The 27,659-nt window shown below is 29.9% G+C and overlaps 4 protein-coding genes across 5 annotated transcripts; 3 read left to right on the top strand and 1 right to left on the bottom strand.

Annotated features, from left to right (window-relative positions):
- The first annotated feature begins 11,231 nt into the window (after positions 1–11,231).
- Positions 11,232–13,228, top strand: LOC124499585 (uncharacterized). Its single transcript, XM_047063524.2, has 3 exons — positions 11,232–11,407; positions 11,477–12,253; positions 12,316–13,228. Exons 1-3 carry the CDS (start codon positions 11,335–11,337, stop codon positions 12,957–12,959), a joined length of 1,494 nt encoding a protein of 497 aa, XP_046919480.1. The 5' UTR covers positions 11,232–11,334; the 3' UTR covers positions 12,960–13,228.
- Positions 13,229–13,742: 514 nt separating this feature from the next.
- Positions 13,743–18,100, top strand: LOC124499469 (uncharacterized). 2 transcript variants are annotated; one of them, XM_075731471.1, is made up of 7 exons: positions 13,743–14,567; positions 14,631–14,850; positions 15,148–15,471; positions 15,543–16,571; positions 16,640–16,828; positions 16,894–17,405; positions 17,467–18,100. In XM_075731471.1, the coding sequence occupies exons 1-7, from the start codon at positions 13,950–13,952 to the stop codon at positions 17,887–17,889; spliced, it is 3,315 nt and encodes a 1,104-aa protein (XP_075587586.1). In that variant the 5' UTR covers positions 13,743–13,949; the 3' UTR covers positions 17,890–18,100. The 2 variants fall into 2 exon arrangements, with proteins under 2 accessions (XP_075587586.1, XP_075587587.1); XM_075731472.1 differs by having other exon boundaries at positions 13,827–14,567; positions 15,561–16,571.
- Positions 18,101–18,239: 139 nt separating this feature from the next.
- LOC124494313 (uncharacterized) lies at positions 18,240–25,101 on the top strand. Its single transcript, XM_047057486.2, has 4 exons — positions 18,240–18,379; positions 18,445–18,982; positions 19,053–24,744; positions 24,853–25,101. Exons 2-4 carry the CDS (start codon positions 18,558–18,560, stop codon positions 24,910–24,912), a joined length of 6,177 nt encoding a protein of 2,058 aa, XP_046913442.2. The 5' UTR covers positions 18,240–18,379; positions 18,445–18,557; the 3' UTR covers positions 24,913–25,101.
- On the bottom strand, positions 24,942–26,407 carry LOC124494322 (uncharacterized). Its single transcript, XM_047057497.2, has 3 exons — positions 25,979–26,407; positions 25,602–25,908; positions 24,942–25,549 (listed from the first exon to the last, which is right to left on the bottom strand). Exons 1-3 carry the CDS (start codon positions 26,164–26,166, stop codon positions 25,154–25,156), a joined length of 891 nt encoding a protein of 296 aa, XP_046913453.1. The 5' UTR covers positions 26,167–26,407; the 3' UTR covers positions 24,942–25,153.
- Between the last annotated feature and the right edge of the window lie 1,252 nt (positions 26,408–27,659).

Below are 27,659 nucleotides of genomic sequence, written 5' to 3'. Positions count from 1 at the left end.
TGGATGTTAACAACAACAACAACAACAACGAATCAAGAAAAAAAACAAAATTTGCCTCCAAAAGAAAAAAATAACCACCATTCTGTTATTTCTATTGAATTATTTACAATGTATTTTTTTTTTGCCATTACATTCATTTCATTCATTCGTGCTTGTTGATTTCGTTTGTGTTGGAATTTTTTTTTGAGGTTTTTTTCTGAATTTCAAATTCATTGGATGTTGTCGTCTTCGAGTGGTGATGATGGTTGTGGTTCTGTTTTGTTTTTTTTTTTTTGCACAAAATTGTCATTTGGATATGATGTACAATCGGTGCTGATGCGGGCGAAAGGAAATTGAATAAATAGATAAATTTTCAGCCCCTTCAACGAAAATAAACAATTTTTTTTGCCCGCTGAAACAGAAAATATATAGGTAACCAAACAAACAAAAAATAAGAAATGAAAAAAAAAAAAAAAATTTCATGTCTCAGTGTGTTTTTTTCAACATTTTCGTTGTTGTTATTGTTGTTTGTTGTTGTTGTTGTTGGACAAGAAACAAAAACGAAATCGAAAAAAACCTCGAGAATCAACGACCATTGACATTGAGAAAATGGAATTGAAATTTTCTTCTTCTTTTTCTTCATGGTTTGCTTCATATTATTGTTGTTGCTGCTAATATATTTGAATGATGATTTATGGTTTTTTTTTCTTGTTCAACAGAATAAAAACAATGACAATGGAGATCAAAATTGGCTCCGCGAAGAAAGAAAGAGAAAAAAAACAGAATGGCCATTTTTTTCTCTTGCGTTACTGTTAAATGAATGAATGAGAAGGTTATACTCGGTTTTGGCCCAATTTCTGGTATTTGGTTACCAAGTTTTTTTTTGGTTTTCTAATTCATTCTCATTGTGTGGCCTTGTTTGTTTCAAATGATGAAATTTGATTTCATCATTTGAAACAAACAGAAATAAAAGCTGACCCACAATTCATGAACACAATCATCGGTCAGAGAGAGAGAAAAACAACGTCAACAACAAGAACAACAACAACAACAACATCCGAAAAAAGCTATTAATTATCCGGAATTTTGTTTCAAATTCCTCTGTTTGTGTGTGTGTGTGTGTGTGTGCGGTCATTTTTATTATTATTTTTTGGTGGCATTTTTATTTATTAGTCAAATATAAACTACAATTGTTGTGTGTGTGTGTGTGTGGTGACGGCTAGTTTTTTTTTATTATTTTGCGTTTAATTTATTTGATTATAATCACATTGGGTGGAAAAAAAATTTAACCAAAAAAAAAAGAAAAAAAAATTGAAGAATTTCATCATAAATTTTCACACGAAATTTTCAGAAACATTTTATAAAATAAATTTAAATTCAAATTTTTTTTTTACACTGAATGAATACTTGAGATATTTCAACATTTTTTTAAGTGGCTGTTTTTTTTTGGAAGACCATCACACACACACACACACACACCTAAACAATATTCACTTATTCAGAATTCGTAATGGTCCATCAATCCTATTCCTTGGAATTCTGTGAATTCATTATATACAGGTTATTCGAAAAAGTACAAAGAGAGAAAAAAGGAAAAGTTTCAGAGAAAAAGTGTTTTTTTTCGGAACAGAAAATGAATTCGACTGTAAAATAATATCCTGGTTGAGTATCCATCTTTTTTCTAGTAACAGAAATGCATTTGAATTCGAACAAAAGAGAAAAAGTGGTTGTTATTATCGAAGAAAATGTTTGTGTATCATTTCTTTTATCTGGTTTTGTTTTGTTTTGTTTTTTTTTGTTGTTTCTTACATTTCATCATCTGCATGTTGTTTCTCAATCAAATGGAGAAAAAAATCCTTGTCATCTTGTGTCGTTTTTAGCTTTATTTTTATTTTTTGTTACAATTTTTCATCTAGTAGTGATATTCCATTACCAGAATTTTCTCTTTTTTTTTATCTTCAAAATGCATTATATGCATTTGTCTATCTGCCTGTATTTCTTTTTTTCTTGATTATATCACCACATCATATGGATATATTCATTTCATTTCATTTCTTGAATTAGATTGCTCGGTATACATATGGTTTTTTTTTCTATCGTTCTTTTTGGATATTTTTGAAACCAATGGAAAAAAAAACATTTTACATCACGGATAGATGATGGTATTCGCTTACCCACTTATTCGCTTACCATCGTATTAAATAGACGAAACAAAAGCCTAAATGTTAATTAATCCTATTTTTCAATATGAAATCCAAAAAAAAACCAAAATTCAATGGATGACGATGAAAAAAAAACATTGTATCTGAAATCAAAAAATGTAACGAAACGAAAATGGCCACCTACACCACACCATCATCGATGGACAAAACAAACAAAAATAAAAATGATGTGAAAAAAAAATAAATAAAAAAAAATTTTTATTACCATCTAATAAAATTTGATAATAATGGTCATACATTAAAAGTGAAAAGAGGGAAAAAAACAATATTCTTATTTCAATGAGATTTTGAATTTTCACCAAAAACTGGCCAATACATAAGAACATAATAATAATGAAATGCCATTTAGCTGTAGTAAACAATTTTTTTGTGTATATCGTTTTTTTTTACTTTCATTTTAAAAACCATTTTCATCATCATCATCATCATACCTTATTGGAATGCTTTTTTTATTTATAGACATTTGTCAATCAAAATTCAACAGGATTTTGTCCAAAAAATTATTTCCATCCAATGTGTATGTGGTGAAACTAATAGAAAGAAATTCTCTCGTTCCTCTCGACATATATGAGGAATTCAATTGAAAAAAAAAAATATTTCATCTCAATGGATACTACTGCGAAATGTATTCGATTGCAGCGTGCAAGCGAGAGTGAGAGTAATAAGAGAATGAGAAAAAACATCACAAACAAACAAACACACCACCACCATAAATAATGATGATTTGAGAGGAAAAAAAATAAATTCTTTAAAAAAAAATTTTTCCATTTCATCCAAATTCTTTTCATTCATTTCAAAAGAAAGAACCCAAAAACCAGAAACCAGAAATTAGCTCCCGGTGACCAAGCACACACACACGCACATGGGGAACAATGATGAAAAGAATGAATAGAATTTTTTTTTTCGTGGACACACAAATAAATTTCATGTGTGTGTGTGTTCTATACTATGCTTCAGGCTTAAACGACAACAACAACTTGGAAAATAGAAATCTTGAACACAAATCACGTCGCTAGTGATCATCATCATTGATTGATTCATTGACAAAAAAGAAATGATGGAAATGGAAACCAGAGAGATAGAGAGAGAGAGAAATGAAAATCTTATATGTTGAGAGTTGTTCCATTCAATTCGACAACAAAACAACCAAACAAGCAGCCAACTTACTGTTGTTGAAAAAAAATTTTGTTTTTTTCACATGAAAAATTTAAAGAAACGTAGAAATTCTTTGCATGTGGAATCAGGAATTTTTTTTTTATTTTGAGAAGCAGACAACTTTTTTTTCTTCTTTATTCGACACTTAAATTTGAATTTTTTTTCTTCATAAATTTTATAAAGAAAAACACTTTTTTTCTCCACTCCTACACATAACGGCCGTTATTTGTTATTATTATTTAATGGATGTTGTTGTTGTCGATGTCGGTATTGTCGAGGTAATAAAAAACAACAACAACAACAACATAAAACAATGGAGATATACCTCCCTCTCTCTCTCGATAGAATATTTTCAATGAAATATCGAAAAACGATCGATCCAAAATACGAAAAAAAAAACAAAAACAGAAAAAATTCGATTCAGACGCGATGAAGATGGATGGCCCACAATAGGTTTTTGTTCATTTTCATTATTATTATTATTATGGATGGACAGCAGCAAAATAGCCAGATCTGATCCGGATCTGATAGACGGGCAAGAACAGAAACGAAAAAAAAAACATTGATCGACACAGACATTTTTTTTATTAATAAATAAATGTGTGAGTAAAGAATTCAACACTGTATATGAGATCTAATCTAACCTATTTTTTTCACACAGCATGGCGTAATTTTTTTTTTTGGTGTGAAAAATAAGGTCATTTTTTTTTGTTTCTGCAAGTCACAACATCAAAATGACCAGTGAATGAAATAGAATTGAAAATTTAGCTGAAATTTATTGAATTTTTTTTTTAATTTTCTTTCGGTTTCACAATCTCACAATTTAACAATTTCTACGGAAAAAAAAATCCAATTCAAAACTTACAGAATAAATTTACTGTTACACTCGTTATATGATGATAATAATAACGAAACCGACAACAAGAAAAAAACTTTAGTTCTTTAGTTAATCTCCTTGTATTTTGTGAATTTCTGAATAATTTTTTAACAAAAAATGATAATTTCTAGTTATCTAGTTATTATGATGATTGTGTAATGTACAAATAATTGAGTGGTTTTTTAAGCAAATAAACCCTAGTTTATTAAAGAATATTCTTATTCTTTTTTTCAGTTTATATTTAGAATTCTAATCTACTTTGTTAATTTATTGTCATTTGATTGCTTTTTTTTTGTTTCTTCCTTTTTTCTACTGCCATTGCAACACATCGATCAAATCATGTTTGAATCAATCCAACGATTGGTTGTTGTTTTTTTTTTATTGCAAAACAGCGACAGATAAATCCATCTTGCTTATAGCAAAATGACGATAGAAGAAAAAAAGTGAAAAAATGACCGATTTATCTGCATGTGTTATACATGTCGTGTTGTTGTGTATGTATAACATTTGTCCCAAAGGGAAAAAAACACTGGCCAAAACAAAAACAAAAAAAAACAACAAGAAAAGATCAAATATTTGAAGCAAGCAATATTACGAGAATGTGAATGTATAATAAATTGGCCAAAACCAATTTGTTAACCAGAAAAAAAACGAAAAGTTTTGTAACTAGACCAGAAATGAATAATATAAAAAAACGTGGAAAATTAAGATTATAATTAATGATTAAGATGAGAAAAAAAAGTGATGAAAAACCAAATCGAAAATAAATGAAAAGAGGTGAATCGAAAAAAAAGGAGAAAAGCTCATTAGTGAATTATAACAATTAGACTGCTGGAATCTAGAGATGATTTGAATTTTTTTTCGGTTTTTTTTTGAATTGTTGAAAGCAATGAGAAAAAAATTGAGATTAATGGTGATGATGATGATGATGATGACATGGTCCAAAGAGAGAAACTTGTACAAATATTCTATCATCATCATCGACAGAAATACAAATTATGAATTGGCTAATAATAAAAAGAAAAGAATACATGGTTATTTTTTTTCTGGACTGCAATGAAAATGTGGCTAATCTTGAGCAGAAAAAAAATGATCAAAAAAATCGATATCGACATGCACTTCAATCCAATTGACCACAGAACTTGGCAACAACAACAACAAAGCTTTTTACCACAAACAAACAAACAAACAAACAAACACTAATTTAATTAGATGGAAAATATGGAACCAAATGAAAATGAAAAATTCTACTGGAACAAACACATGGAAGAGCGAAAGATCTAGAAATAAGATGTGTGTGTGTGTGTGTGTGTGTGTGTGTGTGTGTGTGTGTGTGTGTCATCACATATGTAATTCTAAAACATTGTCATCCAAAGAACTTTAGTCTTTCACGCAAACAGAAAAAAAATGATAATTTTTCTTTTAATTCTGTGCATGTGTATGGTATATCATTGGACAAAACTTGAATGTCATCATCATCATGATAATCGCAGCATCGAAAACCATTTTTTCTGCATTCGTTCTACATTTAATGAATTATGCGTTGACAAAGAGAAAAAAAATGAGAAATAATTTTTGATGCAATAAAAAAAAACATCTGCCGTTTGTATTTATATAATATTTAATAAGAAGAAGATTCCTACATAATGGTAGCCAATATATTCTTCCATGAGAATGATGAAGATGTTAATGAGAATAAACCGAAAATTAGAATTTCTCTCTATCTCTCTCTCTTGCTCACTTGATTCCAGCGAAAAATGTTAATTTCGTTTTTTTTGTATCAAAATTAACATTATTTCGACACGTGTTCTCGTATCAATATCTCTTTGGTTGATGATGATAAAATCAAATTGATTCGATAAAATTTTTATTTGAAAATTTTTTCTTAATTTTAATATATTCATTAAGTAGCAATGCAGAGAAAAAATTTTACTGCTTAAAATGAAACACATGCTGAACTGATGGAAAAAAAATTTAAAAAAAGCCTAAAATTATCAAATTTTAATCGATCACCAAAAAAAAGAAAAGATTAATGAGATGACAAGATGAACACTTGTGATATATACCCGGTTTGATTTTTTTTTCTTGTCAAGTAAAAAAATATTCAAATAAAAGTTGTCTTGAAATTAGAATTTGATATTCTGGTTGACAAATTTTTTTTTGTTTTGTTTTGTTTGGAATGTTGTTTGTCGAAACGAAACGAATGAAAAAAAAATGCATCGTCTCTCTTCTTCTTTATCGAATATGTTTATATATTCAATTCTCACGTTTCAGACAATGAAGAAAAAAAATCCCATTTTTTTCGTTGCATGCACAAGCTTATTGTGTTTGTGTGTTAGTCACCTAAAGAAAATCATATATGATTCAATCATCGCCAATCGAAAATTCATTGAATGCAGCGAGAACAAAAAACTAGTGTAGTGAATCGAAATTCGAAGACGAAGAAAAGTAGAGGATTTTCTTGGTAAAAGAAAAAAAAATTGAAATTTCATTTTTTTGTGTGTGTACATTCCACAATTGAATTCAAATTCAAATTGTAAATCTTTGCATCATCTGTTTGTGTGTGTGTGTGTGTGTGTGTGTGTGCGAATAAAAAGAGATATTTGATACATTTGAAAAAAAGGTAAGTGTAAAAGAAAGAAAGAATGAATGAAATGAATCCAATATCGAGAAAAAAACCTAATTTAAAATTTTTTTTTTACAAATTCGAAAAAAAACATTCTAATTCCATTCGTTGTCATTCTGGTTACGATTTCATATTTTGGTTTTTTTTTCTTCTCACTCTTTTTTTCTTTCTCCACAATGTCGATGATTTGGAGAAAAAAAAATGACAGAAAATCAACAACAACAACAAAAAACGCATCAAAAGATTAGGCGTGGCAATTTGAATGACAAAAAAAATTTTCAAACAAAAAAAAATTGTCAAGAAAACAACTTGAACCACGACAACAACATGTGAAATTGAATTGAAAAACCAAAAAAAAAAAAAAAATGAAATGAAATGGGAGTATAGAGCGATTGACCAATTAAAAACGATGATGATGAAACCCGGAACTGAAAGAAAAAAAATCTGTCAAATTCCATATTCGATATATACATAGTCGATATAAACGTAAAATTGATTGATTGGCATTTAAAATTATCTCGAAAAAAAAATCAAACAAAAAAAACTGACAACAACAACTTTAGGACAATGATCCAGAAAAAAAGGTGAAACCAAAATTTATGGATGGAACAAAAAATGAAAAAAAAAGATTTTTCCAAATTAACAACCATTTGGACAAACATTTAAATCTACAATGAATGAATGATGTGTTTTTTTTTGTTTATTCAAATCCATTGATTGATTATCATTTCGATGCTGATTTTCGTTTGTTTGCTTTCAAATGAATTCTGTGAATAAATTTTTGTTTTTTTTCTTATATTTCAATCAATCAGATTTAGAAATAAAAAAAAGGCTACAACTTTTATGAATGATGATCGTCATGGTGGCCATCACCGTTCTTTTTTTTTGAAATTCATTGAAAATTGCTTTATCGAAGAAAAAAATGATTTATTTTTCTTGATAAATAAAATTAATGTTCATGTCGTCGTTGTCGTCGTCACACACACAAAAACCGTATGGATGACAAGAAAAAAACAAATTTTTTGACGAAATCATCAGTTTTTTTCACTCGCTGATTTTCATGAATAAACCGAGCGAAAAATTCAAATTCTCCTTCTACTCCTGATTGATGGTTGAATGGATAAATAAAATTGAATAGAAAAAAAACGAAAGAAACACTTAAACATCTAACACACACACACACACAATGGATTTCTTGATCGTCATTTCAATCATGCCTGGTTGCTGTTGTTCTTTTATATTTGTTGTTGTTGTCATTGTTGTTGTTGTTGTTGATGGTGATGATTGATGTATTTTAATGTTTTGGTTCAGGGTAAATTATGATTATGAAAATGGTGTATGTGTGTATGTGTGCCTGTGTGAGAATCAAAATAACCAGAATATGGAATATTAAAGAAAAAGTATGGGAAAAAATGGAACAACAAAAAAGAAGAAAACATGAGGTTAATACACACACGAAGGTATTCATTTCATTTTTTACAGAATTTTGATATTCAACAGAATAATAATCGCGATGATTTGTGTATATGGGAAGGAATCATTTTTTCCGGTGTCTGATGGTGATGATGATGATGATGATGATGATGTATCGGTTTGGATTGATTAACGTGCAACAGGAAAAATATGGAAATCAGAAAACAAACAAAAAAAAAGAAGTAGATGATGATGATGATGGACAAACATTAATTAATAAACACAATTTGTTTGGAATATTTACGTGCGGAATAAAAAAAAAACAAACAAAACCTAGAGAGAAAAAATGGCCAGGATCAGATAGTTTTCAGTTTATTTTTTTTTATTATTGAAACCAGTGTTTATGTGTGGATGAATGAATTTCGAAATAAATCCGATGCTTGACATCCGGCTGACATTTTTTTTTAGTTTCTACTCCTGGATACATACGATAATTGTTTGCTTTTTTTCTTGTATTTTGTCCACCAGAAAAAACGAGGAAATTATTGGTAATAATAATAGATCATCAGATGGGATTGTCGGACAACAAACAACAACAAATTCTGGAACAAAATGGACCATTATGGATTTTTTTAAAAAATTCTTTTCAATTATTTTTGTGCAAAGCTATAATTTTCAATTATTTTTCACTTGAAATATCCTGGTTTCATAAAATCCATCCACATCACACACACACACACACAATCATCACTACGACGACGACGACGACCAAAAAAATTTCAGATCCACTAAAACAAAAAAATAAAAAGCTTAGATGTCAAACACCCACATTTCATACACACACACACACAGAGACTGAGGTTTCACAAGACAAAACAAAACAAAACAAAAAAATTTACAGTAAAATTAAATTACAATTTAAAGAGAATAATAATTTTTTGTTTGCTTGTTCAATTTCTATGAATGAATGAATGAATGAATTAACAGTGCACACTGAAATCCGGTAGCTTAATATTCCGGTACATTCAAGAAACAAATGAAAAAGGAAAATTTTTTGTTGATAAATTTTTTCTTTGGCTTTGTTTGTAAGAATTATACTCATTTTCAACTGTCTATCTGTGTTTGTTTGTTTTTTTGTGTTTCTAATGGATTTGGACAGCATCATGATGATGATGATGACCAACAAGAAGCGAGTACCGAAAGTTTTTTTTTCGATTTCACTCGTTATTAAGTTTCACCGTAACACACAAAACAATTAGATAGATAGATAGCAAATGATGACAATTGAATTGGATGTGAAATGAAATGAAAGAAAGAAAGAAATCAAAGAATCCATTTGTGTGTGTGTGTGTGCGTGTGCATGTATCTGATAACGAAATGGTTAGAAAAAAAATAGAAATTAATTCAATTTGAAATAAAAATGTTCTTTTTTTTGACTGTCGATCTGTCTATCTTTTTTCCGGTTTGTTTTTATTACCGGATTCAAATTACAAAAAAAAAGTGGATTGAAAAATTGAATTTGCAAAGTTTTGATTCGGCCAACAGATGGCACGATCATTCATTTTGTAGTATTATAATATAATATATTGTAGTGTATTCGATAATAACTACATTTATTCAACTAAACTCAAAACGTAACTCATCCCCACTCATCTGTTCGACTCGGGGTTAATCATTAATGACGTTATGACGCCACCACATTTCTCCCCCCAACCCAAACCGGAGGACGTCAAATTATATGGAAAAGAAAAAAAAAATAATTTTGAACAACAACAAAACAAAACAAAAAAAAAATTAATAATTTAAAAAACAAAAAAAAAAAATCAACGTCGGTGGTCACCAATATGTAGTGTATTCGATAACTACATTTATTCAACTAAACTCAAAACGTAACTCATCCCCACTCATCTGTTCGACTCGGGGTTAATCATTAATGACGTTATGACGCCACCACAATATAATATTAATATATAAATATATATAATATATATGAACGAAGAAAAACATACTGGTTAATAGAATTGTTCCGGTGGTAACACGTGATCATGAGCAAGTGGCTAGCGCAACATTTTCGAAACATTTACTGCATTTGTAAAACGTTTGTTGATATTTTTTCGATCAATTAGAATAGATTTCGATTTGTTATGTTGATTAGTGTGTTATCATCATCATCATCATAACTGAGATATCATCACAAGTCATCTCATATTCACTTATGCGAAGAGACTCCTCTTCACTTGCTTACGGACTGTACTCACACACAAAACATAATCTCCAAATTTTTCACCACAAGAACACCACACCAATACATAGACACAATACAAAACTACATAGCATTTACACACATATGTAAATACATACTAACTAGAATACAACACAGGACACAACACTAATTCTTTCTTTTTTGTAAATATTCTTCTTTTTCATCGGTACAAGAGTCTTCGGACTTCGTGCCATTTAAATTTTCAAATAAAATTATTATTATTATTATCATATTCACTTATTCACTAAAATTACTTTATATTTAAATTACGTAAAAAATTCTGGACCAAATAGATCGTATGTAGATTTCGATTTCGATTTCGATTTCAATTTCGATTATGATGACGATGACAATGATGATGTTGACGATGACGAAGATGATGATGAAAAAAAAATAAATCACAAGAAAACTGAACATAGAATAAAAAAATGATGAATTTTTTGCGAAAATTTTTCAAAAATTTTTTTTCAATTGATTATCGAGAGCTATTTTCAGTGTTAAATGAAATGAACTGAGAAACTCTCTTTCTCTGACTCAAATATCATCATCATCATCAATTTAAATTTATCACTTGAATGTTTTTGTGTTTGTTAAAGTGATTCACTTTTATCTCATGTTTTATTAACAAACAAACAAAAAAAAAACGTTTTTTGTTTCTTTTTTTTCTTTAAAAATACAATTTACAATTTTCTTTTTATTTTACAATCGCATCTCATCGATCGACAATCGATAATCATTTATCTTGTTTTATTCGCATTTTTATCTTGTGGTTTGCAGAAAAAAAAACAAAAATTCAATAATGGATTCAATCATTTTACGTGGACTTTTAGAATATTTCATCCGTGAACGTGTATTGGTCATTGGCGTGAAAGGTAATTTGTTTAGTGTTGTGTTTTTTGAATCATTTTTTTTCACAAATTTTTTTTTGGGTTTTATTTCAGGATCAGGAAAAACAAAATTGATTGAAAAATTAATGGATTTACAATATTTTGATGTTGAAAATTTTAACTTTAATGAAGAATTAACAGATCATACACGTGAATTATCACAGCTATCAATATCGACAACATCGTCCTTATCATCATCATCATCATCACCATCTTCGTCGTCGTCGTCCAGTTCACGTTTATCTTCTTTGCTATCCATTCAATCATCATCTTCGTCGTCGACAACATCACATATAACAAGATCATTATTATCATTGTCATTACCGGATTCGAAAGCAGCAACAACATCTTCTCGACAATCTTTACAATCACCACAACCATCATCATTACCAACAAATTCAAACTCAATAATAATGAATCGTATGAATCAAATTCTTGAGCAAAAACTAAAAATGGATCATTCATCGAAATTTTTGGATTGGCTTGTATCATCTCCATCATCATCATCATCGTTAAAAACTGCTAGTAACTTAATAACAATATCGACTACTGGTACAAATCCATCACCATCAAAAATAGTATCAAATGATTTGAATAGTCACAAATCAATTTTTTATTTATTATCGAATCGTACAGCAAAATTATTTAGTGAAAATTATTATTATCTAAATTATTTGAAAGAAACCAATATCATAATGCGTATATGGGATGTTCATCCAGAAAATTGGCAAATATTTCTTAATCACCGTTATAATCGTCCACAAACATTGATTGCTGTCTATAATGCCAATGATTTGCAGGAATTGAACAGGATTCGTCAACCAATTGAAAGTTTGTGTTTGTTTGTTGTTTTTGCTAATTAAATTTGATTAATTCATTTTTTTTCAATTTAGAATATTTGAAAAAATTATCCATCGAACAACGTAGATTGTTATCAATTTACATTGTTGGTACCAAAATCGATCAAGGACAAACACAACCTTTAACATATGGATTACGTAAATGGATTAATGATAATCGAATTAGACATTTGTATATATCAAACTTGTGGAATAAAGGTATCGATCTATTGCGTTCATGTTTATTGGATGATATTTATGGAAAACATCGTTTGAATCAACTTTTTATTCATCGTGATTATTTATTGGATTTATACATCCGCACAATTGGTTATTGTCCAACCATTGTTTATGATTCATGTATTGCATTTGATAATAATAACCAAATATTTACAAAATCCCAGCGTGGTGGTGAATTTGATTCGAATAACCAACAGCAACCACAATCCAGAAATTGTCATCTTTGTAAATCAGGTTCTCGTCCATTACGACCGATTGATTTTTCGCGACTAAAAAAAGATCCAAAATCAATGTATGAATTTCATTTAGCATTGGAAAATATTTGTCAATGTCTGGATCATTTAATTTTCACCACTGTATCATCCCAATCGTCGCAATCGTCACAATCACAGTCATCGATATTGAATCCATTATTAACAATACTTGCCGAACAAAACAAACGAAAATCGATCAAATGATGGTCATGTTTGATAAGTGTATTTTTTCTTTTTGGATTCTTTTTACTTTTTCACATCCCATTCAACACATGTATAGACAAAATTTGACGATGAATTTTTCCATTTCTTTCCTTTTAAATTTAATTGATTTGTTTTTCCATTTTTTAAACTAATCTGATTATTATCATGCTTTTTACATGCAAACAAACAGACAGACAAACATTAAGAATTTTTATGCGTTAAAATTATCAAAATATTTATCAAAATGAAATAAATCTCAAATAAACTTTCAAGTTATCAAGAATTTGAATCAATAAATAAAGTCCAATGATAAAGTTAATTGTTGTTGTTGTTGCTATGAAAAAACAGAATAACAACAACAACAACAACAACAACTACTACCTATTGATGGCTTCAGGAAAAACAGCTCCACCATCTGTTTCAGTTCAATCTAAAGAAAATGAAATCGATTTTCACCTTAATGTATGTTTTATCGTCGGTAGTCACGACATTAATTGATGATGACAATGATATAACCTGAACATGCATACATACATGCACTCAGCTAACGTTTATTGGTCAGATCAATATATTGTCCTTGTTATTTCTTCTTCGAGAATATTCCATACACAACAACAAAAAAAAACATAAAAAATTTAAAACATTTTTTTTGAATCATTTTAAATTTTTTTTTATTATTTGCAGAAACAAAAGTTTTCATCTGGGATTCGGTTACCTTGGTGAGTGTTTTTTCTTTGGTTTGTTTAAACCTTAAGAAGAAAATATTCACGAATTTTATTTCAGAAAATTATTTTCAAAATCAAGTAGTCGCACACACACACACACACACAGCAAAAATCCAACTATTTATGTCTTGTATGGGTGTGTGAATCTTTTTTCGTCAAAGTGTTTGTTATCTGTGCGTGTGTGTGTGTGTAACATTTGGTCTAAGTGACCGAGAAAAAATAACCGAAAATAACGATCGTGCGTTATCCATACGCATTCATACGAATGGATTTGAAAATTTCCATCACGAAAAATCCATCATCATCCACAACAACATCCAACACACAGCAACGATCATCATCAACATTTAATAAATCGGAATCAAACGGACCAATAGTGATTCCGGATAATCAACAGCAACAGCGACAACGAAATTCCGAAATAATAGCATTACCATTGATTGAAGAATTTCAACATTTCAAAATCGAGATTAATGAACATTTACAAAGATTGGAAACATTATTGGAACGTTTCAAGACAATCATAAGAATTAATTATACAATCGATAATCAAGAACAATTATCACCAAAGATGAATACGATTACACCGACATCACAATCAATGAAATCGACACCATCATCATTGGATATGGGTGGTGATGATGATTTACGCAACGTATTGACCGATATTGACCAACATTTGTCCATCCTGAAAGAGATTGAACAACGTAACTCATTTGTTTGTGAATCATTTTCCCGCGAGATACGTTCACGTGATGAAGCATTATTGGATAAAATGCGACAAATCACTCTGATGAATCATGAATTGGCTACAATGCAAGCGAAAATACAACATTTGGCGATGAAAAATTCACATTTGGAAAATGAAATTAAATATCTAAAGGTATCTAACTCGGTGGCTAACTATTGCTTTGTTTAAGTTTCCAATTTTTGTTCCTCATTCTAGACAGCATCATCAGTCACGAATACAGAAGCATCATCAACACCGGTTGGTGTTAATGATTTGGAACGTATTCATCATCAGATTGTTATGGATCAACATCATCAGCAACAGGGGCAAGGACATGGATTTTCGTCGTCGTTGATCGGTTGCCAAGGCCAACAACCATCACAACAACCACTGCAATCATCATCAACAATCGAATCGAAATTAATGAATAATAATGGTATACCGCTTTGCTGATGATGATGAGATATGATAGGAAAAACAAAAAAAAATTGTTTTTTTCTTTGTAAATCATTCGAAAGAAAACAATTTTTTTCATTTCCACATTGATGATGAAATGGAAACACCTTAGAAAATTATTGATTTTTTTGTTTGCTTTCTTCATTTTCTAAAGTTTCACTTTTAGTTTTTTTTTCGGAAAATTTTCTAATTTAAATTTTCCTCTTCCTTCTTTTTTTTTGTTTGTTTCGTTTTTTATTATTATTATTCACTTTATTTTCACGCACACACACACAAGGTCAATCGATCCAAATGGAAAGAAAATTTTCGGAAGGCTACCTGTCTGAAGTATCTATAATACCAGCGGCTGTACGTCATAAACAACAACAACAACAACAATTGGATGATGAAAAAACGGTTGACATAGATGATGATGATCAGATGATGATGTTGAAACCATTGATACCACCGCCACCACCACCACCACTTACACAATCATCATCTTCAATTTCAAAAGATAATAATCAACAGAAAGATGCCATCTATCATGATCTACTTGTACAATATCGTAAAATTGAACAATTAATACAGCAAAGTCGTACTTATAAAATTAGTAATTATGGTGAGTCAAGTTTTACAAATTTGATTTGTATGATAAAATTGAATTTGATTTGATTTTTTTTACTCACCAAGAAAACGTTGCTGACAAAGATGTTGATGGAAATTCAATATCATCGAATGATATAAATACATACATTATCGATCAACAGCAACAACAACAACAAGAACAACAGCAGCAGCTACCGGCATTGATATTGAATAATGATGGAACAACAAATGAATCATCATCAATCGATAATAATAATGATGGAAAACTAGCTGAAAATGAACAATCATTAAATTCCACTACACCAGCAACAGTTGTAGAAGTTCCATTAACATTGTCGAATCATCATCAACAACATTTGGAATCACAAAATGAACAACAACAACAACAACAAGATGAAAACGAACAACAAGAACAAAATGAGCAAGAAGAAAATATGAAAAATCAGCAAAAATCAATCGATTCAATCCATTATAATCAACAACAACAACAACAACAATCATCAACGACAATGATAATGGATAATGAAAATGAAGATGTTGTCACAACATCGATAAAAGCATATGAACATTTTGTTAAAATGCAACACGATCTTGAAACATTGATGAAAAAAGAGAATGAATATCGTAATCGTATTATGGAATTGGAACAAGAAAATCAACGTTTGGATCAAAAAGTCAAAGATGATGAATTCACATTGAGTGATGTGCAATATGAATTGGAAATTCTGAAACATAATTATGAATTGGAAATTGAAAGTTTCAGTACAGCCATAAATGAACGTGAAAGTTTGATTGAAAAATTGCAGCAAAAAATGCAAAGTTTAAAAGCACGATATTTTAAACTAGATGAACGATTGAAAATGGCTGCAAAATCAGAGATTGAATTCCAAACACGAATTGAAGAATTGGAAGGAAGATTAAAATATGAAGAGCTACAGAAACAGACAATGATTGATTCTCGGCTGAATGAAATGGAACAAAAACTTCATGATGAACAAAATGAATATCAAATGGATATTAATAATTTAAAAACAGATTTATCTTGTTCGGAATCTGTTGCGAAAGAATTGCGATCGAAAATTGATGAATTGGAAGCATCATTGAAAAATATGGGTAAACTTTGTTTTGGTTTTTTGTTTTTCTGAACATAATCCCAATTTTCTCACTCCGAATCATTTTAGCATCAGCTGAATTTGAAGATGAATTTGTCTATTATAAAAATCAAATCGATAGCCTAGTGAAAGAATTGGATAAAGAAAAACAAGAACGACAAAGACAACAGGAACAATTTGAACAAACAATTCGTTCGAAAGATAAACATTTAGATCAATGTAAAGAACAGATGAAAAAGGAGAAAGATTCAATGATACGTGAGTTTTATTTTTTGTTTTTTTTAAAATGAATGAATGCTTTTTTTGATCGCTTTCCACCATAGGTGAAAAAACTGAATATGAACAACGTTTCCGTAAAATGATGGCTAAATTGAAATCGAAAGAAAATGAAATCAAACAACTGCAAGAAAAAGTGGTGGTATTGAATGAAAAATTTAAGCCACGACCTCAACGACAAAGACAACAGCCCGATAAATCTGATAATAATGAAAACATTGATGATCAAACCAATGATGGACAACTGTTAGCTGAATTAGCATTGAATGAAATAAAATTGACAGAAATGACCACTCGGCTAGATGATCAACAGGAACAATTGCGCCAGATGGAACAACAGCTTGAAAATGAAAGACAACGACGAAGACAATTGGAAACATTTTATTTGAATTCATTGAACAATAATAATAATGGTGATGTTGATAATTATTATCATCAACGAACGTTGTTCACTTCTCTCGATGATGATTATGGCAATGATGGAAGTGATAAAAATCTTATTCACAATCTAAATATTCAAAAAAATGGTAAATTACAATCAATGGACTTTTGGCAACAGGTAATCTAATAATTCGATTGATTGGGATTTGAAACTAAATTTTTTTCCATTTAAAATTCAGGATGATCATCATCATCATTTTCATAGTAATAATACAAATGTCTATAATCCATATTCACAATCAAGTTTGGCTTTATCGATGGATGATCATCAACAATCATTATCATCATCTTCTCAGCCAAGTTATCCTGGTCAAGAACTGTCTTTATATACCAAGATGAAACGATGGTTACGACGGCAGAAAAATATCCTATTATTTGGATCGACAAGATCAAAATTTAATCGCATCATTATCGTTGTCTATCTTTTATTGATACATTATTTGGTTTTCATTTATTATTCGGATAAAAGTCATAATCAAATCAGCGGTGGTCATGGCCAATCACCTGTCATAAATGCAGATGATGATCATCATCAACAACAATTCGTTGTCGATCAAAATTCTGATCCATTTATTATGGTAAAAGAAGATGATGATACATGATCCATTTCTTGGTTCTCGTTGATTTAACCAACGAAAATTGCGATTATTCAATTCATTATTGCTACTTATTAGATTCAAACAGACAAAAAAATAATCAACAAACTCAACTCATATTAATTAGAATGATTCACTAACCAATTCATCACTTATTATAATTGAATTATTGTTTATTGTTTCTGAAATTGAATAAAAAAAAATTTGAATGTTTCAATGATAACATACTATATCGCCATCTATGGTTTGAAAAATAAAACAATTTTCGTTTTCAGAAAAATTCCGCAAGTGTTTTGTTATTGTTTATCGAAAATATTTCCATGTATTATTTCCAAACAACAACAACAATTACGCGTTAGCTATAACGATATGAAACATTGATGATGATTATGTTTCATATCATCAAATCAAATCGATATGTTTATTATCAACAATAAAAAAAAAACATTAAATTCGTCCTCCCTCGCCGTTTGGTTTGGCTGTTTAGTTCAACATGGTAAATGTTGTTCTTGTTTTGTTTTACTGTTTTCATTTTTGTTTTTTCTTTTTCAATCTCAACAGATCGTATTCATACATCGACCAATAAAATGATCATCATTTTTATTGGATCACAAATTAATTGATTCTTTTAATTTTCATGAATTCATTCCACTACATTTTTTTTTCTTCGAAACATGAATCTGGTCATAATTTTATCATATTATTTCATTCTAATTCCAATCATAATCTTTGCTGCTTTACTTACATCATTATATTTATATTGGAAATTTAATTATGAAAATTCATCTGATCAAATCAGTTTCTATCAAAATGATGACCATCAAACTAATAGACCATCATCATCGAATGATAATTCAAGTCCATCACCGTCATCATCAGCGTCATCATCGACAACAAAATTCAATGATCGTATTGTGATGACAAAAGAAATTGATAAACTTTTATGTAAAATTGTTGATAATATTGTCGAATATTATGTTATGACTTGGTATCGTCCATTAATCATTTCATCGTCATATTCGTTGCATGATACAGATTGTCAATATTATCAACATAATGTTCGAAAACAATTGGTTCAACGTCTTCATACATTACTCAGGTTTTTCTTTTCTTTTTTTCATCATAAATTTCAATCGATTAAACATTTGTTTTTTTTTGTTCCCTTATAGAGATGACATTTGGATATTATTATCATGTTTCATTGACCGGCTTTACAATGTTAATCATGTTCAATTTATTTCACAAGATTTAGTGAAACGTTTACGAAACCATTTTCAGAATATTAGTCATAATCATAATAGAAAAGATGATGATGGAAATGGAAATGAAATTTCTGCATCTCCACTGGTTGAATCATGGTTAGGTCATCGAAAAAATCAACATTCAATTTCATCTATCATGACAAATGTTTCACAATCTTCTTCTTCTGATGATGATGATGATTGTGAGAGTGATATTTCATGTTCTGCATCGCAAACCAATCTTGATTCTCCAACACTTCCAAATGATGATAATAGACCAATTTTAATGAAATCAAAATTTTCATCATTTATTTCAAATTCAAATTCTAAAACTCAACAATTATTACAGAATTTGAATCCATTTCTGAAAACAACCGATCCACCATTGGCAAATGTTTCTGAATCACAAGTGAACAATGACGACGACGACTACGACAACGTTGAAAAACAAGTGATTGGTCCGATTCAATCAAAACTATCTGCAGCAACCAAAGCAACAATAATCTATCCATTGGCATCACATTTAGCTGACGTGGATTCAGAGAAAAATCTGATTGAAAATTTGGCCAGTTTTATATTGACCACACTGTTGAATGATATTAATCGTGGTTATCAGAATCAATTTTCACCATCGTCATCGACATATGAATCATCAAAATTATTATTGATACAAAATTGTCAAACAATACGTTCATTTTTGAATGAAATTTTGGCCAAAATTCTTTACGATACAATCGATCTGATTACACAACCAAAAATGATTAATTATCAAATTGTTAAAATATTGAAAAAATATTTCCTACTCAAAGACATACTTTTCTACGATACAATTCAGCAACAATCTTATAATAACAATAACCAGGATTTAAAACAACCAACAGAACTTGATGATAATTATGAAGATTTCGTTTCCGGTTCAGATTCTTATGATGATGATGATGACGACGATGATGGTAAAAATGACGAATATCTTGGTGGTAGAAAAAATATTTTCATATTAAATGAAGCAAAACAATGTATCATGGCAAACGATTTTGATCATCTATATGAATTGATTGATAAATGTAATAATGTGAAATTATTGAAACATATCCGTTTGAAATTGATTGCCGAAATATTGGATGCAGCTGTTGTTTCACATTTGGATCATCATCATCGAATGATCAATACAATTGATGAAAAACGAGGATTTTCACCACAGCAACAACAACAACAACAACATCGTTCAACAACCAATGACATTTATCAATCAACATCAGACCCAAGAGAATGTTTTACATTTAATGGTCAGATAAATTTAAAATTTAAAAAATTTAAACAAGAAAAAAATATTAAACGTTTGATTACGCGATTACGGTTTGCAAAAACATTGTGTGAACAGAAAATTCAGATACGTAAACGAACGTTGGCTGAATTGCTGCCGGTGACCCAAGCAGTGGGTCACCACCATCATCATGATTATTCTGATTCATCATTTGATGAAGTTAAAATCTTTGATCAACAAGATGATGATGATGATAACCACTATGAACAATCACCAACGTCGAAACAATCAAAAACAAAATTAATTCGTCATTTTAGCTATGATGATTTGTCATTCCAATCTGATCTAGTACGGTCTATTTCATTGGATGATTCATTATTGATTCATCAATTGCCACCGAAATCCAGTGATGATCAATCATCAATCAAAAATCATCATGATAATAGTAATCAATTTCAAAAACCAAAACAGAAAAAAATTTTCAAATTTCATCAAATTATGGCCAACAAATTTTCACGTAATCATTTCAGAACATTTCTACAAAGATCATTATTGCAGTCAGATCCGGCTACTACAAAACGTTCATCATTAATGAAATTTCGTAAAGATGTTTTACTTGTTGATTGTACGGTTTATATGCTTGAATTCTGGGAACATTTGCAGTTGGTATTTCGAAATTTTCAACAATTTTTTCTACATTCACACAACGATGATGAACGAATGAACCTTTTACATGAATCCTTTGAAGATTCATTTCGAAAAATTTTCTCCATGATTACTGATCAACATTTTTTCTATACATTTTCTCGGCAATTTTTATCGATTTCTTCGGAATTGATGTTGTCATTGGAAAGATTTTTACTTGGTGACATTGAAATTGAATCATTAGATCTTTCAGCAGAACGTTTTGATCTTTATTGTAATAATGATGATGAGAAAGAAACATTTCTATTGCAAACATTTGATGACACAAAAGATGATGAAATGAAGAAAAAATCAACATTTTTCATACTTGAAAGACTCAATTGGCAACAATATTTGGATGTTTTGGTTTGTTTGGAGAAAATTTTATTTGATTGTTTTCATCAAGAATTTTATCCACAATTTCTAATATCACAAGAATATGATCAAATGTTGACAGAATATTTTGAAAAACGTAAATCATCCTCATCATCATCAATTATTATTGATCTTTATGAAAAACTTCCAAGTGAACAATTGTGTAGTTATTGGAAGAATCAAACCAACTCGAAAAAATTCCATAAACTTATTCATGCTATACGTATGCGGCCGATTGGAAAAACATTGCTAACATCAACAATAAATGGCCGTGTGGAAAAAATTGAAAAAAAACTGATTGATCTGCATAAAAATCGTCGTATGTTGTTCAATTCGATTGAGTTTCCATTTTGTTATCTTTCTACTGTGAAATTATTGCTAATTATACGATTACGATTAAAATCGTGGATACGTGATATTATTATGACGACTGCTGCTGATGATGATGGTTCCATACAGAATCAAATTCACAGTGATTTACTTGCGATAATCTCGACTGATATTGATCAATTATCCCGATCGATTAATCGATTACATCGAATATTGGCTCGTACATTTTGTTGGCTGAATGCTGATTTTAGTTGCGTTATAACTGATTCTAGATTTCGTAATGATTTTGCCGAAATATTACAATCATCCACAGCGAATACAGCTGAATCAAAAATAATGGCATTTGTCGAAAATTTATTTGTATCACAATCAAATCAACAACAGAAATCAATCAATCCGTTGAATAATAATAATCATCATCATGGATCATCAAATCCAAATGCAAATTTTCTATTTCAAATGAATATTACAGCATTATTATCACGTTTTCAATATCATCATCATGATGATGGTAATCCATCCAGAAAATTATTACCAATTATTGTACGCAATGATTTAATGTCAAATTGGTCATATCAATGGTCCATCGAATTGACATTGGAACAATTGCAACAATTTTATTCACAATCCATACGACCATTTCTGAGATTCATTTTGTTCCTTGGACGCTATAATCTTCATAGTTATCTTTCCACTATAACTGATCATCTGCAACATCGACAACAAAATGATGGAAAAATTCTTAAATTTTTATCATCACCATCATCATCCACTAGTGTTGTTGGTGATAAAAATCGAAAAATTGGAAAATTTTCCTCAAATTTTGAATTGAGAATTCTTGAAACATTTTTACATCGTTGCAATCAAATCCTCTTGGAGATACGACAACTGAATCGTTCAATGGTTACCGTTATGAAACAGAAGAAAAAACAACAGCGACCGATTACAAACAGTACACTTTTAAAACGGAGAACGACAAAAAATGCAACAACATTGAATTCAATTTCATTTCGAAAATTACTTAAACGCGATGAAACAATTGCATCGTCATCAACATCGGTTCAAATTGATCTGGACATTGGTCAAGATGCAATTGAATTATTTGCCAATGATGGTGGTAATGTTTTGGCCGTCGACAATAAATCTGAAAAATCCGCACAAATCATTGATCAGATGATTGAACGAACGGAAAAATTGTTAAATATTTTATTTCAACAAATCACTGCACAAGAATTGGTTGTCAAATCGATTGGATTTCTACAACTTGTTGGCTATGATTGTGAAGATTCAAAATTGTCAACATCAGCTAAAAATGATATTGATTCCATCCAGTGTATTCGTTGTTTTCTTGTTGATTATCTTTTTGATTTGAATGAAGATTCCGGCCTTAATCAATTGGTTCAGATTTATATGTTTCGTATGTTATTCGATCCTAATAATGATCTGGATGAATCATTGGATCGAATAATTGGACATTTAATTACACATTCCGATCAATCATTATCATCATCATCGAATGAACCGATTGATAATGAAATTTTTGAATCTGAAACAAATGCGAATGATTTTGATGATTCTGCAATAATAAATAAGCACAGTCTAACTAATCGATTGTTTTTTGCACAAATGCGTTCATTATTGATGGAGAAAACATCCCGTGATTGTTTTGATTATTGTCTAGATCAATTGAAAATGTTTGAAAAAAATGAATCATTCTCATGCAAGAATTGTCACCATTCCAAGAATCGAAAGATTTCATTGTCATCGACCACCACCAATAATCAACCATCATCATTATCCACACAACCATCATCGTTGTCGCCAAATCGGAAATTTCGTCTATTCAACGCACAGATATTAGAACAACAAACCGGACAAGATGATCAAGTAACCGTTTCATCATCAACAAATCTTTTCGATACGGTATTTAATACCGGCAATATTGGTATTTTTACCAATCTGTTTCGTCAATCATCAACAAAATCTACTACAGCAACAACAAATACCACTGATGATGATGTTGACATCTTGTTGAATGAAGCAATGATTGCTGGATTAAATGATGAACCACCATTACTGTTGATGTCATTAGATGAAACTCAATTATTGGAGCCATTTTTTCAGCTTGTCATTGAGATATTTGAGTTAAAAGGCAATACTGTAACACGCACATTACGGCGTTTATTAATGTTTGTCACACGATTATTTTTTGGTTCATCAAAAATGTCACGTCCATATAAACAATTTCTTGAATCATTATTTACCGAGAAAAATGTTTTCCATTTATTATCACAGATTGATTTACATCTGGAGAAAATGTTGAAAAATTCGCCAGAAAATTTATCCTCAACAGAAAATCAACGGAAGAATGAACCAATGGAAAAATCTGAAAAAATTTTCAAACAACAACAAAAACAGCAGCAGCAGCAGAAGAAGAAAATGAATGAAACTAGTCAAATTGATAGCTATCTAGAAGAATTGAATCATTTGCTTTGTTCATTAGAAAATCAACCGCCAACACCTACAACACCGGCAACACCTACAATGATGACGTTTGAAAATGATCCATCAATTCATTCACCACCACCGATGATGATGATGATGATGGATCAAAATGAATCCAAACAACAACCTCACAGACCATCGTCGTCTTCGTCATCATCATCATCATCATCATCGGATTCATTAGAAGCAATGATGTCAACAACATCAATGCCAAGAAATGATGAAAAAATTGCAGCAGAAAATATTGGCAAAAAAATCGAAAATCATGATTCATCATCATTAGTTGAAGATCCGGATGAATCGATTAAAGAACGTAAATTACAGATTCTCGCTAAACAGCTTCTGTTTGCCGCTGTACCCACAATCATTAATCATCTTTTTGGGCAACAAAATATTGATCGTGGCCTGAATAAATGTTTTGATATATTACAATATCAAAAACTTAATAAACATCTTATTTATGTAAGTGTGTGTGTGTGCGTTTGTGTTTTGTTTACCGGGAACATTTTTTTCTAATTTTTTTTCTCTCTCCCTCTCTCTTTTTCTTTTGCTTTTAACACCAAAAAAAAGGAATTCATTGAAGCATTCATGTTGGAATATTTTCCAGAATTTCGTAAACTTTCCAAATGAAACAAAAAAAATTAATCGGTTGATGATAATTAGCGTTGCATATCATTACTGTGATACACTCATTTTCCAGGAATTTTTTTATTTAATTTTATATTGCTCTTGTGTTATTGATTATTATAGATGTGTAATGTTGATAAAAATGTTATTATTTGTATGAATAAATGCAAAATAAAAAACAAAAGAAAACCAGGTTTGATTGTTTCGAGATCTGCTTTTTGGTTGCATGATGAAAATGTTTTCATCAAAATTCAATGTGAACATCATCATCACCGGTCCATTGATCAATATTCAATAGTGGATTATAGCTTAAATCCACATGTAATTGTCTACCATTCGTTGTCGTCGACGTCACATTTAGATTTTGACAAAGTTTCATTATGGCCATCTGATTAATATGTTTGAGATTCATACAAGACAAATCTAACCATCGTACGTTGCATAGATCAATAAATTGATCTTTTTGTTCAATAATAATTGGTTGTCGTTGTTGTTCTGGACTTGTGCAACGATGATTGAATATCAGACGTTTCCATGGTAAACATTTATTGTTCTGATTCCGATTAAATACCGGAATTTGTTGATAATTTATTGAGCTTAAAATTATTGATTGTAACCGAGGAAATTGTGTGTAAAGAAACTAATCAATCAATTAATAATCACTTTTTTAAGATTTTTTTTTTTTAGTTTACCTTGAATAGTTGATCCGAATCAATGGCCTTATTGCCGGATAATTCAATTTCAATCAATGATTGAGCTAATGTTGAAGTTAAATTAAAACGATCATCACCAGAAAAACGTTCCAAATGTTGGCAATTAAATATACGAATTGTTTTCACCGGAACCCGTTGAATTTTGGTGAAATTTATTGCAAGGATTTTTGTAAAATTTTCCAAAATTAATTCATCAAATTGAATATCATCAACAGTTTGAGCGATGCGTATCAATATCTGATCCAAATTATTATTAACGATTCGTTCATCACCTTTACAATGGACACTATCTGGTCAAAAAAAAATTGAAAAAAAAGAATTGAAAGAAAAAGAGCCAATTGTCGTTGAAAACTGACCTCAATAGATTTGTTTCTGCATTGACAAAACATTGACATGGTTGTAGAATATTTGCACAGAATTTCTCTTCCGATGCCCATTGATTCATTGATGTGCGGCTGCTAATCGATAATGATTGAATCGAATCAATTACTATTGTTGAAAATAAACCACATGATAGTAATAATCTAATGGAATTCATAATCATAAATTTTATTTTTGAACAAAAAAGCCAAATTTTCAAAAAAATTTTCACATATGAAATGCGTGTTTGTTTGCTTGTGTGTGTGCGTATCTCACATCAAATTGAACAACAAAAACAACGACAACAATAAAAAAAACCACTGCTGCTTTGTATGGATCAATCAATCAATCAATTTTTCTCGTTAAAATGGCTGTTTATATTAGCATATCATTGATTGATCGCCATCGATATCATCATCAAATATGATAGATTCGATTTTTCGTTATACGATGCATCACACAGACACACACATTCCATTGATAGACAAAGATAAAATTTATACTTTATTTTGTTTTTCATGTTTGTGTTTGGATATTCGTGTGATAGACATTTTATCACATTGGAACAAATTATTATTGTATGTATATGTGTGTGTATGTGTGCCTGTGTATGTCTATGATTTTATCAGTTTTTTTTATGATTGACAATTGTTTTTACTATACATCAAGTGATTATCAGTTTTCGTTGATAAAACCAAACATCATCTTTCTCTTCAAAATAAAAAAAATGACTAATCCCTAAAGTTGCAGCAAAAAAAAAAAAAATTGTGAACACAAACACACACAATTGTTCTAATCTAGAAATCCAGTTGATGTGTTTTCTGGAATGTAAGTTTTTGTGAGTGGGTGAATGCTTAATTTTTTTTTCTTTTTAAAATGTCCTGTTAATGATCAAGATGATTGTGTGATTGATTGATTGACACAGAAAAATTTTAATTTTTTTTAATTTCTGTTCAATTTAAAAAATTGGAAAAAAGGTTTTGACTGGTTGTAACCAGATGGCGATACGTACACCATGTTTTTTCAATTATTTGATTTCGATAAAATTTTTTTTTTTTTTTTTTGGTTTCATTTTTGATGTCACATGCAGTGTAAAAATATTACTTAGATGAATGATTCATAAAGTCGATCAGCCGCATCCACTACTATCCACAGAAAATATTAAGATGACAATGGCTATCTCTATCTTTATCTCTCTCTCACTCACACACGCACATACACATTGGGTTTAGATGGACACAATGGTACGGTACATATAAATGATTCCGCTGGGTGGTCCCATTATTATTTATCATCTCAAAACAACAAAAACGAACCAAAAAATCATCTTTATTATCATCATCATCATCATTATTATTCTTATTAGACAAAGTATAAGATAAGACGACGATGAAATGATTCGCACACCAACCGTGTGCATGCATTTGGTGTGTGTGGGTGGGTGGATGGTGGTCATCATCAATGATGATGATAATGGAAAACGACGACCGTATGTTATATGGATGATTTTTTTTTCATAATCCAATCGGTCGATCGGTAAAGAGCTTTTTTTCCATTGTTTTTTTCTTCTTATTTTCAAGACAAATTATGAAAAAAAAAATTTTCCCTAATTCTTTTCTTTTCTCTCTCTTTTTGAAACCTTGTGGAACACCACCACGGTTAATGGATTCAAATGAC

This window comes from Dermatophagoides farinae, chromosome 5 (genome assembly GCF_024713945.1).
Source record: "Dermatophagoides farinae isolate YC_2012a chromosome 5, ASM2471394v1, whole genome shotgun sequence".
NCBI classification, from domain to species: Eukaryota; Metazoa; Arthropoda; class Arachnida; order Sarcoptiformes; family Pyroglyphidae; genus Dermatophagoides; species Dermatophagoides farinae.
Note: the sequence above shows the minus strand (reverse complement) of the source record. Positions and strands in the feature narration are given on the sequence as shown.

Coding starts and splice junctions, on each gene's coding strand:
- LOC124499585 (XM_047063524.2), top strand. CDS start 11,335: ATGGATTCAATCATTTTACGTGGACTTTTAGAATATTTCATCCGTGAA. Junction 11,408..11,476: donor ATTGGTCATTGGCGTGAAAG/GTAATTTGTTTA, acceptor GTTTTATTTCAG/GATCAGGAAAAACAAAATTG. Junction 12,254..12,315: donor GATTCGTCAACCAATTGAAA/GTTTGTGTTTGT, acceptor TTTTCAATTTAG/AATATTTGAAAAAATTATCC.
- LOC124499469 (XM_075731471.1), top strand. CDS start 13,950: ATGGATTTGAAAATTTCCATCACGAAAAATCCATCATCATCCACAACA. Junction 15,472..15,542: donor TTATAAAATTAGTAATTATG/GTGAGTCAAGTT, acceptor TTACTCACCAAG/AAAACGTTGCTGACAAAGAT. Junction 16,572..16,639: donor AGCATCATTGAAAAATATGG/GTAAACTTTGTT, acceptor GAATCATTTTAG/CATCAGCTGAATTTGAAGAT.
- LOC124494313 (XM_047057486.2), top strand. CDS start 18,558: ATGAATCTGGTCATAATTTTATCATATTATTTCATTCTAATTCCAATC. Junction 18,983..19,052: donor CGTCTTCATACATTACTCAG/GTTTTTCTTTTC, acceptor GTTCCCTTATAG/AGATGACATTTGGATATTAT. Junction 24,745..24,852: donor TTAATAAACATCTTATTTAT/GTAAGTGTGTGT, acceptor ACCAAAAAAAAG/GAATTCATTGAAGCATTCAT.
- LOC124494322 (XM_047057497.2), bottom strand. CDS start 26,166: ATGATTATGAATTCCATTAGATTATTACTATCATGTGGTTTATTTTCA. Junction 25,909..25,978: donor GCAGAAACAAATCTATTGAG/GTCAGTTTTCAA, acceptor TTGACCAGATAG/TGTCCATTGTAAAGGTGATG. Junction 25,550..25,601: donor ATTCGGATCAACTATTCAAG/GTAAACTAAAAA, acceptor TTGATTGATTAG/TTTCTTTACACACAATTTCC.